General features: G+C 43.0%; 1 protein-coding gene across 7 annotated transcripts in view; it reads left to right on the forward strand.

The window, feature by feature from the left end:
- The window catches only part of LOC140212381 (protein PALS2-like), a 205656-nt gene that overhangs the window by 167787 nt on the left and 18488 nt on the right, over window positions 1-19381 (forward strand). For all 7 annotated transcript variants that reach the window (XM_072283114.1, XM_072283113.1, XM_072283120.1 and 4 more), the window contains 4 exons: window positions 420-572; window positions 5602-5829; window positions 11346-11477; window positions 17172-17280. In XM_072283114.1, the coding sequence (XP_072139215.1) occupies window positions 420-572; window positions 5602-5829; window positions 11346-11477; window positions 17172-17280 (622 nt within the window). The remainder of the gene's footprint in view (window positions 1-419; window positions 573-5601; window positions 5830-11345; window positions 11478-17171; window positions 17281-19381) is intronic.

Below are 19381 nucleotides of genomic sequence, written 5' to 3' on the forward strand. Positions count from 1 at the left end.
AGGCCAATACGCCATACGCCTTCTATGTTGAATCATCCTCATCCCCATATTTGAGTCATGACTAACTTTAACTAGGATGATGTTCTGTTTGTGCCCAGATTCAAAGTCATCCATGGGTCCTTTGCTGAACATTAAGCAAATGTTCTATAATAACCAGTTCTTCTTTGCAAAGTGAAAAAGTTCAGGGTGTGGTGCACCGAGTTTTGAAGTGCCATGATGAAGGTGATTGGTGGGAGGAGGAGTTATATATTTAGTACAGCATCCTGAGCCCAATACATGAACATGCCTTATTTAATAATTGATGTAGTGTTGTTCAGCAAAGGTGGGAATGATCACAGAATAATGTTGAAAGCTTCTTGTGAAACGCATGAATGTTTTAGAAATTTTGTTACATTAATGGTTTTTGTAAATGTTTTCAGTCACTTTTGGAAGCCCATGATTTAGTTGCATCAAAGTGCTATGAAACACCACCCTCAAGCCCCAGTCTGCTAAACGATTCCTTGTGTAACCAGACGGCATCAGGGGATGCGGTTCGCATGATTGGAATTCAGAAGAAAGCTGGTGAACCTTTGGTGAGTCTCTTTGGGGGAGAAATTGAAATGTGATAGTGGACTATTTGCTTCTTTATGTATTTAGAATTTAGTATCTGTGAAACTGAAGTTTCAAAGGACATTTATTATCAAACTATGTATGCAGTGTACAGCCCTGAGATTCATCTTCCCATAGACAGCCATGGAACAAAGAAAAATCTGGGTCCTGCTCAAAGAAAAATATCACCCCCCCACCACACCAAATGTGCAAGAACAAAGCCAAATTGCACAAATGGCAAACTAGGTAAAAAAAAAGAACGAAGATCACAGAATATAAAACACAAAATCAATTATCCAGGCATATTCAGTTCAGTCTTGCGTTGTGTCATTTGTTATCTGCAGGTTGCCCGATCAAAGCCAACTAAAACAGCAACAAGTAAAGGAGCCACCAGAAACACATCATAACATGTACTACAGAGTACAATCTTCAAACCAAGTCGATGAAACCATTTCCAACACCCAGGATTCCAGCACAATCGTCTGTTAGCATAGAACATGAGGGAGAGAGAGACTATTCGAATGCAGAACTTCCTCTGCAGAGAACAGATGGGAGAGAGGCACTGTCACATGCAGACACCTTCTGGCAGCAGTGAGCGAGAGGCTGAAAGACAGTGCTGAACACCTGCTCGCCTTTCGCTCTCACCTCAATGATTTTAATCTTTCACAGTGCTTTACTTGGTGAGATTGGTGAGAAATGGAGTCAATTGTGGGCTTGAGCCCCATCTCCAGGTTTCTTGGCTCCAGGCTGCATACTTCGCTTGAAACCACCCTCATCGAATCCCCTCGTAGACAGCAAGGTGCCGGATCGCTCAATTGGTCCAAAAGCACACCACCAAAATGTAGGTCTCAGGCTCTAACTTTAGCAGAACGACATCTGAAAGAAAAATAAGATGTAAAAGTGCAAGGCCAGTCCTGCCGAAGGGTCCCGAAATGTTGGCTGTACTTTTTTCTGTAGATGCTGCCTGACCTGCTGAGTTCCTCCAGCATTTTGTGTGTGTCACTTGGATTTCCAGCATTCGCAGATTGTCTCTTCTTTGTGAAAGTGAAAGTAGTTTTGTGAACCGTCTGAAGGATATTGCCCTTGGTCGCATTGTTTGCTGGTGCCATCTTCCGGAATTACAGTACTTCATTAACTAGGCAAAGAAAGTGCAGGGGTTGGAATACAGAGCAACACACCATCTGCTGGAGGAACTTGGTGGGTCAGGCAACATGTGGTTGAGACTTAACATGAAAAGCATAGATAACCGGTAAAAATTGGTGAGGGGAAGTGTGAGTTGGGAGCTGTCAAGCACTGGATGGATCCAGGTGAGAAAGGATTGATGGGCAGATGGAGCCAAGTGGAGGAGTGGAGATATTAAAGTACGTACACCATATACAACCTTGAGATTCATCTTCTTACAGGCACCCACAAAACAAAGAAACACAACAACATTCACAAAAAAAAACACACACACACATACACAACAAAGGCCACCACATATCCAATGTGCAAAAGAGGACAAATTGCACAAATAGTAAAAAAATAGTAAACAAATTATGCACAGAACATGAACTGCAGAGTCCCTGAAGAAGTCTCCAAATATGAGTCCACAGTTGCAGGACCGGTTCAGAGCTGAGGCGAGTGAAGCCTGTCCAGTTGCCCAGTGGTCACAGGGCAACAACTGCTTCTAAACCTGGTGACGTGGGATCCAAAACTACTGTACCTCCCACCCGACAGTAGTAGCAAGAGGAGAGTGGGGCTGGCCAAATGCAAACAGACAGTACTGACCTTCTGTTCTTTTCCTCTCAGCAGCAATGATTTTATGATTTTAATCTTGCTCAACACTTTAAACAGCATGGAATAATGGAGCCAAAATGGGTTCATCTTCCGCTATAAGGCCTCGATGTAGCATCCATCCCTAGCAATGGCTGCCCTGGCTGTAGATGCATTCTTGAGAGTCTACTTCACCAAATCCGCCAGGGGATTGCAAAAGCACCAATTGGTTCGAAACTATATCCCATAAAGGGAAATTACAGGCTGTAGACTGCAGCAATCACAATTCAGAAGTATATCTACTAGAGTATCTAGCAGTTTTATGAGCTGCCGGCAAAACATCACTGTTGGTTGCCAGTGTCATCTTGCACAATGAGGAGGTACAGGAGCCCGAAGACATACACTTAACACTTTACAAACAACTTCTTCCCTTCTGCCGTCAGATTTCTGAATGGACAACGAACCCATGTACAATGTACAGATTTCTGAATGGACAATGAACCCCACTTTTTTTTTATTTGCTCTCTTTTTGTACTACTTATTTAATTTTTAAAAATATATTTCTTGTTATAATTTAGTTTCTTTTATTATTATATATTGCAATGTACTGCTGCCACCAAACAACTTTCACGAAGTATGCCAGTGATACTAAACCTGATTCTGATTCTGATTAATTGGTTGCATCATGACCTTACTAGCAAAGACTACAGAGTTATAGAAAACATTTGAAGGTTTTTATTATTCTATTGTTTTTTTCTCTATCCAGTCTAGCTCCACTGATATCAGATATCCTCTGGCACCTTTGTGTGTGAAATGAAGGATTTAGCTGCAATAGCTGAACCAATTTGTTGGATAATTAGAAATTGTTGCAGCATCCAGTTGGAATGCATTCTCCTTCTCTGGTTGTGATCAGTGAAATCACCTGAGAATCACGTGGAGTCAGCTTGCTCCAATTTCTGATGGAATACTCTTCAGAAGGGATCAGAAGGCAGTTTGAAAGGATAATTTTGGGTCCACATACATTCTTCGGAATGTAAACATTCTGGCATATCTTACAATAAAAATGACATCAATTTGATGAAGAAATTTATTTTTAGAATTTGTGAAAGGGGAAGAAATCACACTGATCCTCTTCTAATTATTTGTTTAATAAAATCAGTAAAGAAGTTCAAGTTTATTGTTATTTCAATTGTGTATATGTATACCACCAAAGGAAACAATATTCTTCAGGACCAAACAACAGGAATTCTGCAGATGCTGGAAATTCAAGCAACACACATCAAAGTTGCTGGTGAACGCAGCAGGCCAGGCAGCATCTCTAGGAAGAGGTGCAGACGACGTTTCAGGCCGAGATCCTGACGAAGGGTCTCGGCCTGAAATGTCGACTGTACCCCTTCCTAGAGATGCTGCCTGGCTTGCTGCGTTCACCAGCAACTTTGATGTGTGTTTCTTCAGGACCAAGGTGCACAGCACAGTAGATATAACTCACACAGAGTAGTATTGCCATAAGTAAATTAACAAATAAAAAGATGCATTTATGACAGAAGTTTAAAAAGTAAACAGTATAACACTACTGGCACTTCATATGTGATGAGACTTGGTTGGTGGCAGGGAGTTCAGTAGTCTCAAATCCTGGGAGAAGAAATTTTCCTATCCTAACAGTTTTTGTCTTAATACTCCGTTACCTTCTGTCTGATGGAGATTGTTGAACAGATGGGAGGGATCATTGATAATACTGAGGGCCCAGCGTATGCAGCGCTCCTGATAAATATCTTGAATGGATGGAAGAGGTACCCTGATGACCCTCTGAGCAGTCCTTGCAATCCATTGTAGGAACTGGTGATCAGATGCCTGATAATTCCAATACCAGATGGTGATGCAGCTGGTCAGGACATTCTTGTTGGTGCTACTGTTAAAATTGGATGGAATGGGGGGAGGGGTGTGGAGAACCTAATTCCAGTGTTAGTTCATGAAAAAGACAAAATTTTTTTGTTGATTGGGAATGTGCTCTGACATGTGCCTGGCTTTGACACACCTAGAAAACAAGAACACTATGTCAGAATGCTATTTCTGGATTTCATTTCGGCATTCAAAACTGTTGTTTTCACACACCTTGGTGAACAAACTCCTATACCACTGTGCATCTGGGTGTTGGACTTCCTAACCAACTGATCTCAGATGGTCAGGATGCACAACCACTCCTCCCTTCACATCATCCTGAACATGGATGCCCCTCAGGGTTGTGTGCTGAGCCTACTGTTCACAGTAACTGCACGGCCAAACTCCCGGGTGATCATGTTGTCATGTTCATTTATGACATGACAGTCATGGGTCTCATCACCAACAACGATGAGATGGCCTACAGAGAGGAGATGGAAGAGCTGGAGGCCTGGTGATAGGCAAATAATCTCTTCCTTATTGTCAGTAAGAAAAATGAGATAGTTATTGACTTCAGGAGAACTCATAATTCGCTTTACATCAGTGGTACTGCAAGCATTTTCAAACACCTGGGAGTGCACATCTTCACAACCTCTCATGGTCCCAGAATATGTCTTACACAATCAGAACCTCTGCTCTCTAAGGAAGCTAAAGAGAGTGAGGCTATGCACATCTGTACTCTACAGACATGTAGTATAGAGCATCCTAACAACTACATGGTATGGAAACTGCACTAGGAACTGGAAGGCTCCTCAACAGGTAGTTACAACTGTGCATCGCGTCACTGGCACCAGCCTACCCATCATATATACAGAAAGGTGCTGGAAAAGGGCCTGTAACATCCTGAAGGCTCCTACCCACCCTGCTCATGGACTGTTTGTCCCACTCCTGGCAGGGAGGTGGCTACATAGCATCCATGCCAGGACCACCAGACTCAAAAACAATTACTTTCTCCGAGTAGTAAGGCTGATCAACACCTTCACCTACTAAGCCACTCCTTCACACCTGCAACCACCACTGTCAGAGTCACCTTATGTACTGACACTCCTGTGCCTAACATCACTTCAGGTACATGCAATCAATCTATGTATATAAGCTATCTTATGTATTTATATTTATTGTCTTTTTGTGTATTTTATTGTATATTTGTGTTCTTTGACTGCGTTGGATCTACCATCATGACTAAACCTAAACAATAGAAGGGCTAAACTCTAAAGTTGAATGTACAATATTTTGTTCTTTACACTTGTGTACTGGAAATGACATTAAACAATCTTGAAAGGCATCTAATCAAATACGATTATTTTACTTGCTTTGTAGGGTGTTACCTTTAGGGTGGAGAACAGTGAGCTGGTAATTGCAAGGATTCTTCATGGTGGTATGATTGACCGGCAAGCTCTTCTCCATGTGGGGGATATCATTAAGGAAGTCAATGGCATTGAAGTTGGATCTGACCCAAAGGTACTGCAAGAAATGCTGAAGGATTGCAGCGGTGGAATCTCGTTTAAGATTTTGCCCAGTTATAAAGAAACTCCTGTGCCCTTGCAGGTAAGAGATTTTGTTGAACACTTTAAAATGAAATACCGCATAGATTTTAAACATGAGATTCTGCAGATTCTGGAAATGCAGAGTAACTCACATAAAATGCTGGAGAAACTCAGCAAGTAAGGCAGCATCTATGGCTTCATCAGGATCTCTTGAAAGGCCTCTGCTTGAAACGTTGACAAGCGATTTGTAAGGATTTATTATATTATTCTATAGCAATTAAATTCATTGGAGTTCACGTTCTATAGAAACATTTTTTAGTTTTTCTCTTGAGCACTTTGTTCTATGTTTGATCCTGACATTTGTTTATGTTTTAACTTTTTTTTAGTCGTTCAGTATTTAATATTGAGCACTTGTACTGCTGGAGAAAATGGCATCAACGAGGTTTGGGACTGGCTGCCGCTCCTGACCTTTATCATTCAGACTGCCATTTATGTTTTCCCAATCCTTGGTCTTGTTTGTCCACAGGTTTAACTTGGAATGGTTAGAGTGGTGTTTGCAGAAACACCAAACCTTAAAGGAGCAGTTCCAATGATTTTTATATGCCATGGACCCCTACCATTAAGTAAGGGATCTGCGGACCCCAGGTTGGGAACCCCTGCCTTAAGGGAGCCATGCAGCATAAAAAAGACTTTGTATGTTTTCTGATAGCTAAATAAATACATAAATAAGCAATAAATATACAGAACCTGAGATGAAGTGAGTCCATTTCAATGGGAACAGTTCAGTGTTGGGGTGAATGAAGTAGAGTGAAGTTATCCCCTCTGACTCAAGAGCCTGATGGTTGGCGGGTAATAACTGTTCCTGAACCTAGTGGTGTAAGTCATGATGCTCCTGTACCTCTTTCCTGATGGCAGTGGTGAGAAGAGATCATGGCGTAGATACTGGGAGCCCTTAATGATGAGTTCTGCTCTCTTGTGGCAGTGCTCCTTGTAGATGTGTTCAATAGTGGGGAGGGCTCTTATTGTGAAGGACTGGGCTGCACCCATTACCTTTTGTAGACTTTTCTATTTTTGTGCATTGGTGTTTCCATAACAGGCTATGATGCAACCAGTCAGGATCCACCATGCATCTGTTGAAGTCTGTTAAGTTTTAGAAGATATGTGGAATCATCAAATCACTTTCATCCACTCTGCTTTCCTATCAGATTCCTCCTTCTACTTCAGCCCTTTACCTTTTCCATTTATCACCTCCCAGCTTCTTACTTCATCCCCCCCCCACCCATCTAGCTTCACCTATCGCCTTCTAGCTTGTCCTCCGTCCCCTCTCCCCATCTTATTCTAGCATCTTCCCTCTTCCTTTCCAGCCCTAATGAGGGGTCTCAGCCCAAAGCGTCGACTGCTTATTCATTTCCACAGATTGCTGAGTTCCACCAGCAATTTGTAGTTTTGCTCTGGATTTCCAACATCTGCAGAATCTCTTGTATTTAAGAGTTTACATATTGTTAACTATTGTTAACCCTCAACTATATTTCCTTCGGCTCTTCACACTTTCTCTAGAATTGAGGGATTGCCATGAGCCACAGCTATGCCTGTCTGTTTGTTGGCTAAGTAGAACAGTCCATGCTCCAGGCCTTCCCTGGTAATGCTCCCCAACTCTTCCTCCATTGCATTGATGACTGCTTTGTTGCTGCTTCATATACCCACGCTGAGGTCGTCAATTTCATCAACTTTGCCTCTAACTTCCACCCTGCCCTTAAATTCATTTGATCCATTCCAGACACCCCCCTCCCTTTCTTGATGTCTCTGTCTCTATCTCTGGAGACAAACTGTCAACCAACATCTTTTTTGAACCTACTGATTCCTAAGGTTTTGACTATACCTCTTCACACCTTATCTCCTGTAAAAATGCTATTCCCTTTCCTCAGTTCTTTCACCCCGCCACATCTGGTCCCAGGATGCAGTTTTCCTTTCCAGGACACCAGAAATGTCCTCTTCCTTCAAAGAACAGTGTTCCCCTTCTTCCAGTATTGATGCTGCCCTCACCCACATCTCCTCCATTTCCCGAACATCCGCACGCACCCCATCTTCCCGCCACCTTAATAATGATAGTGTTCCTTTTGTCTTTACTTATTACCCCATGAGCCTCCACATCCAACACCTCATTCTCTGCAACTTCAACCACTTCCAAAGGGATCCTACCATTAAATACATCTATACACCCTCCTCCCCCAGCTTTCCGCAGGAATTGTTCCTTTTGTGATTCCCTAGTGCATCCATCCCTCCTGCACTTATCCCTGTAAGCAGCGAAGTGCTACACCTGCCCATTCACCTCCTCCCTCACCTTCATTCAGGGCCCAAACTATCCTTCCAGGTAAGGCAACAGTTCACCTGTAAGTCTGCTGGGGCTGTCTATTGTGTCCAGCACTCCCGATGCAGCTACCTCTACACTGGCGAGACCTGTCGTAAATTAGGGGACTGCCTCGTTGATCACCTTCTCTACATCCACCAAAAGCAGAACTACCCATTGGCTAAGCATCTTAATTCCAATTCCCTTATCCGTTCTGACATGTCAGTCCATGGTCTCCTTTTGTCCTTTTGTGCCAAGATGAGGCCACCCTCTGGATGGAGGAGCAACACCTAATACTCCTTCCAAGTAGCCTCCAACCTGATGGCATGAATATTGATTTCTCCTTCTACTAAATAAAATCCTCTCCACCTCCCCTCTTCTTCTATTCCCCATTCTGGCCTCTTTCCTCTTCTCACCTGCCTATCACCTGCGTCCCCTCCTCCTTCCCCTTCTCCCATGGTCCATTCTCCTGTCCGGCCCTTTATATTTCCAACCTGCATGTGTCACCTTCCAGCTATCCTCCTCCTTCACCCCTCCCCACCTTTTTATTCAGCGTCTTCCTTCCCAGTCCTGACGATTGGTCTTGATCCAAAATATCAACTGTTTATTCATTTCCAAAGTTACTGCCTGACCTTCTGAGTTCCTCCAGCATTTTGTATGTGTTACTCTGCATTTCCAGCATCTGCAGAATTTCTAGTGTTTATGATTTTCATATTAAGTCTATTGATGTGGATCCAGAACTCCGTGAAACTTAGATTACATTGGTAGCTGGAAGCGGTGTGTATTCAGTATTTTACCTGACTATTAATTTATTCCCAAGTATCCCTCTGACCCTGCTTCAGCATTTTGGTTGTCAAGTTTGTTTGACTTGGTAACACTCTTCATTGGTGTGCTGTAATTTTTATGAATCTACTACCATTTAATCTGTTTTAGTATTGTAATACTTAATCTTCAGATATTGAAATATTCACTCACAGCTTATTTTTACCTTTTCCTTGTGACATTTCAGTGCATATGTTGGAATGTTAGAAGGCAGAGTTCTACAGAACTCTGATTTGGTTTGGGTGGTGTTGTTGCTTATGTCATTTAGACAAAAGGGTGAGGGAATGATCTCAAAAAAGAGAGAGTCTAACCACCCTTAGCACTTAAAACACTGAGTGCCCCACCATTAACATCCTAGGGGTTACATTGGCCAGGAAATGAATAAAACTAGCCACATGAATACGGTGGCTATTAGAGTAATACCAAGGGTGGATATCCTGCCCCCAAAATCTTTCCAAGGAGCTAGTTAAAAACATGGTGCTCTCCATTTGCCAGAACGAGTTGAGCTCCAGCTCATGTTGTCATGAACAAAGAACTTACTGACCAACCTGAACATTCGTTCCCTACCCCACAAGGACACAGTAGGTATCATCAACAAAATGTATTAATGTTACTTCCTCTGAAAACTTCTCCCAAAGCTGTCCCTCCTCCTACCAAGGACAGCAGGTGTATGAGAGCACCCCCATCTGCTGATTCCTTCCCAAGTTTAGATTCAGATTTATTTATCACGTGTACATCAAAGCACATTAGCCCTGAGAACTGAGGTTGGATGAGACTAGAACTAGAGGTCATGGGTCAAGAGTAAAAGGTGAAATGTTTAAGCGGAACCTGAGGGGGGAACCTCTTCGCACAGAGGGTGGTGAGAGTGTGAAATGAACTGCTAGTGCAAGTGGTGGATGCCGATTTGATTTCAACACTTAAGAGAAATTTTGATAAGTATATGAGTGGGAGGGGTATGGAAGTCTATGGTTTGGGTGAGGGTCAATGGAACTAGGCAGGTTAATGGTTCGGCATTGAGTAGATAAACCGAAGTGCTTCCTTTTTTGTGCTGTAGAGCTCTATGGCTCTAAAACATTATGGTGCAACCACATATTCTGGCACTAACCCACATATTCTGCACCATCCTGACTTAGAATTCCATTGCCACTCTTTAATCATCATTGGATCTTAATCCTGGAACTCCCCACCCAATAGCACTGTCGGAGCACCGTCACTTAAGACCGTAAGACATAGGAGCAGAATTAGGTCACTTGGCCGATGGCGTCTGCTCTGCCATTCAATCATGGCTGATCCTTTTTTCCCCTCCTGAGCCCTATCCCCGGCCTTCTCCCCGTAGCCTTTGATGCCATGTCCCATCAAAACATATCAAGCTCTGCCTTAAATAGACCCAATGACCTGGCCTTTACAAGCTGCCTGTGGTAATAAATTCCATAAATTCACCTCCCTCTGGCTAAAGAAATTTCTCTGCATCTCTGTCTTAAATGAATGCCCCTCTATCCTGAGGCTGTGCCCTCTTGTCCTAGACTTCCCCTACCATGGGAAGCAACCTTACCATATTTACTCTGTCCAGGCCTTTCAACATTTGAAAGGTTGTAATGAGATCCCCCACCCCCATCATCTTTGTGCTGTAGAGCTCAATGACTCTGACATTACAGTGCAACCACACATTCTGTACCATCCCGACTTAGAATTCCATTGACACTCCTTAATCATAATTGGATCACAGTCCTTGTACTCCCCACCCAACAGCACTGTCAGAGCACTGTCACATTGGATTTTAACCCTATAACTCCCCACCATTTGATCTTAACCGTCACCAGAATTACCATAGCAGTTAGGGAAGGCAACTCACCACCAGTTTCCCAAAAGCAGTTGGGGAATGGGCGGTAAATACTGGCCTTGTCAGACACACAGGAATCCCATCAAATTAATTAAACAAAGATGTCTGTTTGTTTCCATTCTACCACTGCTTTTGTTCCTTGCATCTCTTCCTTCTCTGCAATATAAATCTGATTATTAAATTTTCATCTTGATGAAAATCCATCAGCTCTGTTTCCAACTCCATTGATTCATACTACCAATTTCAATGCTTCATTCAAGGATCCTGAAATACAGCTCATTTGGGCCAGATGTTTCCTCATTTCCAGTAATGCAAAACTGCAAAACTTTGCAACCTGTTAGAATAATTATATATATTTATTCAATTTAGTCAATTTTTGCTGCTGTCTGTAAGGAATTTGTACGGCCTCCTCGTTACTGCGTGGGTTTCTACCAAGTCTTCCAGTTCCGCACATATTCCAAGTACAGACAAGTTAGTGGGTGTGATTGGGTGGTGCAGGCTCATTGGCCCATAAGGGCCTGTATCTAAATAAAACTAACAATAATAATTTTATTACAATCTTTTGCAGGTCTTTGTGAAATGCCATTTTGATTACAATCCGGCCAATGACAGTTTAATCCCATGCAAAGATGCAGGGTTGAAGTTTTCTAGAGGGGACATCCTTCAAGTTGTGAATCGAGAAGATCTCAACTGGTGGCAGGTTGGCTCAACTTTCACTTTAATGGAGTTGAGAAATATTCTAATATACATTTTTCTGTAAGTCTTAAACTATCCAGTAAAAATGCAGTCTTTTTGTCTTATCCAAACCCCCAAAAAAGAATAACACATTTTAATAGAAGTTTGGGCTATTACAACTGTGTAAAGACACAGCATATTACCTTTGCATCTTCCAACAACTTCCTCTGTTAAATAGTGACTGGGAAATATAGATTTTCAAAAGGACATGAATGTTAGACAATAAGACATAGAAGCAGAATTAGGCCACACATCCCATTGAGTCTGCCCCACCATACCATCGTGGCTGATTTATTATCCTTCTCAACCCCATTCTTCTGCCTTCTCTTTGTAACCTTTGATGCCCTGGCTGACCAAGAACCTATCAACTTCTGCTTTAATTATACTTGGTGATGTGGCCTCCAATGAATTGCCTCCTTGGCAGTAAATTCCACAAATTTACTACCCTCGGTCTAAAGACATTCCTCCTCACCTCTGTTCTGAATGGATGTCCTTTAAGGAGCGGTGTCGCAGAAAGGCAGCATCCATTATTAAGGACCTCCAGCACCCAGGGCATGCCCTTTTCTCACTGTTACCATCAGGTAGAAGATACAGAAGCCTGAAGGCACACACTCAGTGATTCAGGAACAGCTTCTTCCCCTCTGCCATCAAATTCCTAAATGGACATTGAACCCTTGGACACTACCTCACTTTTTTTAATATACAGTATTTCTGTTTTTGCACATTTTAAAAAATCTATTCAATATACATAATGGATTTACTTGTTTTGTTATTATGTTTTATTTTATTTATTATTCTCTCTGTCTGCTATATTCTGTATTGCATTGAACTGCTGCTGCTAAGTTAACAAATTTCACGTCACATGCCGATGATAATAAACCAGATTCTGACTCTGATTGTATTCTCTTGTCCTAGACTCATCCACTATAGAAAACATCTTCTCCACATCCATTCTCTCTAGGCCTTGTCTGTAGTTTTGATAGGTTTCAATGTGATTCCCTCACATTGCTCTAAATTCCAACGTCTACAGGCCCAGAGCCATCGCTCCTCATAAGTTAACCCTTTCATGTCTCTGGCCCGACCATGGGCTTCTCGTCCTCCGGCCTGTCCTTTGGAACATTCAACACCCCAGCCAGTTGCTCCGAGCAACGACCAGATCACTCATGCGGTAGATCTGCTATGCCGTAGTTCTTGGAGTCCAGCATAGTCTTATGATCATCAAAAAAAAAATTTAAAAAGAAAAGTACACTTTTGAATGGCCCTTGAGGGGCCACTGCATTCAAACATGTCACCATCTTCCTGGAACACCAGATCATCAAGTGCTGTGTGGCCAATCCTCAGCATCACATCCTATATAAGAATATTCTAGTCTTCTCAAAATGAATGCTAACATTACATTTGCCACCGTTACTACTGATTCAGCCTACAAGTTAAACTTTAGGGAAATCTGCACAAGGACTCCCAAATCCCTTTGCAACACAGATTTTTGAATTTTCTCTGTTTAGAAAATAGTCTACTCTTTGTTCCTTCTGTCGAAGTGCACGACCATACACTTCCCTCCATCTTATTCCATCTGCTACTACTTTGCCCATTCTTGTAATCTGTCCAAGTCCTTCTGCAACACTAATATCCCTCTACCTATCCTTATACTGTCTGCAAGCCTGGCTACAAAACCATCAGTTCTATCATCCAAATCATTGACATTTAATATGAAAAGAATCAGTCCCAATATTGACCTTGCAGAACACCACTTGTCACTGGCAGCCAACCAGAATAGGCCTCCTTAATCCTGTCTCCTTTTCCTCCTGCCAGCCAGCCAATCTTCTATCCATGCTAATATCTTTCCAGTAATACCATGGGCTCTTATTTTGTTAAAGGAGCCTCATTTGCGCCACCTTGTCAAAGCTTTCTGAAAATTCAAGTAAACAAAATCCACTTACTCTCCTTTGTCTATCTTGCCTATTATTTCCTCAAAAAGTTCCAACTGATTTGTCAGGCAAGATTTTCCTTTAAGAGAACCATGCTGGCTTCAGCCTACTTTTATCATGTGCCTCCAAGTACCCCAAAACCTCTTCCTTAATAATGGACTCCAGGATCTTCCTAACCATTGAAGTCAGGCTAACTGGTTTATAATTTCCTTTCATCTGCCAAAGTTGCACATTGCCTTTTTTCGTTGTGTAACTGCAGTGGCCAACTTGGAAGGCACTTTGAATGTTGATGTTTATTGTTGGAGGATTTGATTCCAAGAGTCAAAATGCCTTACAACAATTATTGCCCCTTGGTGAGAATGTGCCTGGATGGATGATGGTGTGAATTTTAACTTATTGTAACTAAAATAGAATATACATGTTCTGGGACAGGGGTTCCCAACCTTTTTTTATGTCATGGACCAATGCCATTAAACGGGGGCATCTGTGGATCCCAGATTGGGAACGCCTGCTGTAAAGGGAGTGCAGCAGAAGGTCACCAGCAGGTTCCTGAAATGAGTCAGCATGGATATGAGGTGAGATTAAGTAGGTTAGGCCTGGGTTCTATAGGGTTTAGAAGAAGGAGATGTGGCCTTATTGAAGCATACAAAATTCCAAGAGGTTCAACAGGATAGATACTAGGAAAATATTTCCCATCTGGAGTCTAGCACAAGGGATCACAACCACCTTTGACTTTGCTGTTGGTGAAGTTAGAACCTAGAGAGTTTATTATAGCTTCTGTGACTGTTTAATGAATTGCCAAGTGGAAGAAGTACAGACCAAATTTAGCCAGACATAAATTGACATTTCAGATAGATTTTGATGTTTTTGGTGGATCTGACTTTTGGCTCGAATGCTAAACTAGAAAATGATAGAATTTGTAGCACAAAACACAGTCACTTTGTGCTGATCCAGGCCTTTTAGCTGGGATGGTCAACTGGAATTCTATTCTCTCTGTGCATTGATAAGCCTCTTTAAACCTATATCGAATTCCCAGTTAGGAAATGTATTATCTGACCTTTCAGTAGAGTTTTCCAGGATTCACTAATTTCTGAAAGACCAATTCTAACTCTTCAAGTGCAAAAAAAACGTAGATGACAGAAATATGACGGTTATGGAAATATTCAGCAAGTTGGGCAACATCCATGTGGGAAAAGAGATTGATATTTGACAGAATAGTGTTTCTTCTCAATGCCTTTCATAAACTTGAAACTTACAAATATTGCTAGTGGTAGAAAGCACCAAGTATGAGGTACCTTAATTAGATTAGATTAGATTAGATTCAACTTTATTGTCATTGTGCCGAGTACAGATACAAAACCAATGAAATGCAGTTAGCATCTGACCAGAAATGCAAAGAATAGTGTTATTTACAAAATAACTGTGAATAAAAAAGTAAGTACTACAGCACACAAATATAAAAGTACTGAGACAGTACAATATGGGTACAATACTGCTTAGCGCTGTGATGTAAGGTTCAGCAGGGTCACCACCTCAGGGAAGAAGCTCTTTCTGTGCCTGCTGGTGCGGGAGCGGAGGCTCCTGTAGCACCTACCAGATGGGAGGAGAGTAAAAAGTCCATGGTTAGGGTGAGGTGCGTCCTTGATAATGCTTTCCGCCCTGCCCAGGCAGCATTTATGGTGGATGTACACCTTGTGACCAATTGGTCTACCGACCCGTACATCTTGTGACCAATTAGTCTACTAACCCGTACACTTTGTGACCAATTAATCTACTGTCCCGTACACCTTGTGACCAATTAATCTACCGACCCGTACACCTTGTGACCAGTTGGTCTACCGACCCGTACGCCTTGTGACCAATTAATCTACTAACCCACACACCTTGTGACCAATTAATCTACTAACCCACACACCTTGTGACCAATTAATCTACCAACCCGTATGCCTTTTGACCAATTAATCTACTAACCCGTACACCTTGTGACCAAGTAATCTATTAACCCACACACCTTGTGACCAGTCTACTAACATGCAGGGAACGTACAAACCCACTCGGTTATCCGGGGAGCGTACAAACTCCTTACTGAAAGCGTCGGCAATTGAACCTGGGGAGCGGCACTAATAGCATTACACTACCCTGCCCCCTGCCACCACAAGTATGTAAAATTGCAAATGTTACTCCGCTATTTAAGAAGGGTGGGAGGCAGCAGAAAGGAAACTATAGACCCGTTAGCCTGACATCAGTGGTTGGGAAGTTGTTGGAATCGATTGTTAGGGATAAGATTACGGAATACCTGGAGGCATATGACAAGATAGGCCAAAGCCAGCATGGTTTCCTGAAAGGAAAATCCTGCCTGGCTAACCTACTGCAATTTTTTTGAGGAAATTACTAGCAGGGTAGACAAAGGAGATGCAGTAGACGTGGTGTACTTGGATTTTCAGAAGGCCTTTGACAAAGTGCCGCACATGAGGCTGCTTAGCAAGATATGAGCCCATGGAATTACAGGGGAGTTACTAGCATACGTGGAGCATTGGCTGGTCGGCAGAAAACAGAGAGTGGGAATAAAGGGCTCCTATCTGCCTGGCTGCCGGTTACCACTGGAGTTCCACAGGGGTCCGTGTTGGGACCGCTGCTTTTTATGATGTATGTCAATGGTTTGGACTATGGGATTAATGAATTTGTGGCTAAATTTGCTGATGATACAAAGATAAATGGAGGAGCGGGTAGTGTTGAGGAAACAGAGACTTAGATAATTTAGGGGAATGGGCAAAGAAGTGGCAAACGAAATACAATGTTGGAAAGTGTATGGTCATGCACTTTGGTGGAAGAAATAAAAGGGCAGACTATTATTTAGATGGCGACAGAATTCAAAATGCAGAGATGCAAAGGGACTTGGGAGTCCTTGTGCAAGATACTCTAAAGGTTAACCTGCAGGTCGAGTCAGTGGGAAGAAGGTGAATGCAATGTTGGCGTTCCTTTCTAGAGGTATAGAATATAAAAGCAGGGATGTGATGTTGAGGCTCTATAAGGCATTCGTGAGACCACACTTGGAATATTGTGTGCAATTTTGAGCTCCTTATTTTAGAAAGGGTATACTGACATTGGAGAGGGTTCAGAGAAGATTCACGAGAATGATTCCAGGAATGAAAGGGTTACCATATGAGGAACGTCTGACAGCTCTTGGGCTGTATTCCCTGAAGTTCAGGAGAATGAAGGGGGATCTCATAGAAACATTCTGAATATTAAAAGGCCTGAACAGATTAGATATGGCAAAGTTATTTCCCATGGTAGAGGAGTCCAGGACAAGAGGGCACAACTTCAGGATTGAAGGACGTCCATTTAGAACAGAGATGTGGAGAAATTACTTCAGTCAGAGGGTGGTAAATCTGTGAAATTTGTTGCCATGAATGTCTGTGGAGGCCAAGTCATTGGGTGTATTTAAGGCAGAGATAGATAGGTTCTTGATTAGCCAGGGCATCAAAGGGTATGGGGAAAAGGCAGAGGAGTGGGGATGACTGGAAGAGTTGGATCAGCCAATTGCAGAGCAGACTTGGTGGGCCAAATGGCCTGCTTCTGCTCCTATACCTTATGGTCTTATGTAAATGGGTGTGTGATAACAGATGCAGAGCCGGTGGTCTATGAAAGGCATGCTTTGGTGGTGTATGACTTTGACTTTGTAAATACCATGACTCCAATGAACTAATTGGACTAGTTGTGTTTCATTTCAGGCTTTTCACATGAAGGGAGGAGGAAGTGCAGGTCTAATTCCCAGCCAGATGTTGGAAGAAAAAAGGAAAGCCTTTGTTAAACGGGACTGGGATCTCTCAGGTTCCTCTGGTGAGCTTTTTAGTGTTGCTCTTTAGAGATTGACATAAGGTGTTGTTACGTACCCCGTAACTGGGTTGCCAAACCAGCAGAAATGGATCACTCAGTTAGAGTCTGGATTACTCGAACTAAGAAGGTTTTATTAAAGAAACAAGCAACACAGTAAACGAAAGGATAATAAATGCAACAGTTCAGCAATGATAAACACACATGTGCACAGAATTAAGATAACAGGATCAATCAAGCTCTATCGTTGTCTAAGGGTAAATGACCAATTTCCAAGTGACACAAAGTCCAGTTCAGTTTAGTTCAGTTCGCAGTAATCATTGCCATGGCGATGGACAATGTGGGGGAAAGGAGAGAGAGAACAAGAACGAATGATCATTCAAAACGGCTTCCACACACAGACCTGCGATATTGCTCACAAGCAGCTTTCGGGCGAGTCCTTTGTGATGTCACCTGAGGTCACCGACTGTGACCCCTCCTCCAGATGCGGTCGATCCTCTGCAGTGAACCCGGCACCCAAGCAAGGGCGGACACACACCGGGTTCCCGCTGATCGTACCTTTCCGCCCTGTGCGTCTAAGGCTTGGTTCCGCAACCAGCCTTCCAAACGACTCCCACCACTTGTGGGGGGGGGGCACCGCTTCCAGGGTCTCGTTATCTCGTGGTGTCATGTGTGTGTTGCCTCAGCGAACCTGTCCCTGTTTATCCCCCTGCTGGGGTATCGCCTGTCCATCACTTCAAACAGTTCAGGGTTCAAAGGGGGAGCCAATCTTGACAATACCCAGACTGATGGCTCCTTCATTAACATCTCCAAATGCTGCTTCATTGTGTTCCTTATCTCTCCCTCCCTTGAGGACAGGTGGCAGACCAACTGCTGATGCCGCTGGTGCTAGCCCAGGCCAGCAAACATCTTAATTTATGTGTATTCTCGTCACACTTCCCCCCTTTAAGGATTTTTACCGGGGTAAAAATTACAAACATGAGTACATTATTTGATACACACAAATATACATCTTTATCAGCTATTTGGCTAATACAGAGAATTTGAAGTTGTCAACGCCTGACAGACAGTCAGCCATCACATTTTCTGTCCCTTTTATATGTGTTATTTATAATCCCTTAGACCAGGCTCCAACTTAGCAAACTTCATAGTGGCCAAAAACACTGATGAATTGCGATCAATGTAACCTCTCATTTGGTTTTGTCCCGGACCACAATAACAAGGGTCGTCCCATTCCGACTTAGTTTTCTCTCGCAAGGGCTTAGTGGGAGGGGGAGGGGTAGTGACCGCAGAGTTATTGCAAAACTTCCTACAGTACCCCACCATCTCCAAGAGCCTTCTGAGGGCCCTCTTGTCTGTCGGGGTTGGGAGGTCAGCGATAGCCTGCACTGTAGCTTGCATCGCTGCCAGCTGCCCCTGTGTCACCACAGTTCCCAGGTAAGTGACCTTTGTGTGGCCGAACTAATTTTTTTCAAGGTTCACTATCAAGCTGGCTTCAGACAGCCGTATTAAATTGCCAATACACACCTCTGTGTTCGTCAGCCCTTTAGTCACTGAATTACTCATTCTATATGGATGTTGCTTACTAGGCTGACCTATTTAACAGACACCACCCAACGTCCCAGTTCTTTGCATCGCCTCGGGACAATCAAACACACAGGTGCGAGTCGTTTAATTACTTCTCCTAAAGAGTCGCTTTGTTCGGGGGTTAAGGGAGAGACCTTATCAGCAGACCTGGCCAAAACAATAGCCTTCTCCCATCTAGTCGATACCATACTCATCTTTTCAAAATGATTTTTCTCTCTTATCGGGGGGACCCTAGCTTCATTGATTTCCACGCTAACCCCGACTAGATTTGTTAGCATATCAAAAGCCTGTGACCGTCTCAGTTCGCGTCGGTCATAATCAATAACATCCTTCCCCCTGGGCAGCTGGTAAACCTCTTTCATGGTTCCACCAACTGTTCCCTCCAGTACCGCAAAATGTCCACCGGGGGGTACCTCGTGGGCCAGGTTAAAAACCTCATCCCCATAACTCTTTTGCACCACCCCCCACTCCTCATCTGCGGACATGGTACTTGGTCTCCCTTGCTTCCTTAGCACTTCCT

This window comes from Mobula birostris, chromosome 19 (genome assembly GCF_030028105.1).
Source record: "Mobula birostris isolate sMobBir1 chromosome 19, sMobBir1.hap1, whole genome shotgun sequence".
Taxonomy (NCBI): Eukaryota; Metazoa; Chordata; class Chondrichthyes; order Myliobatiformes; family Myliobatidae; genus Mobula; species Mobula birostris.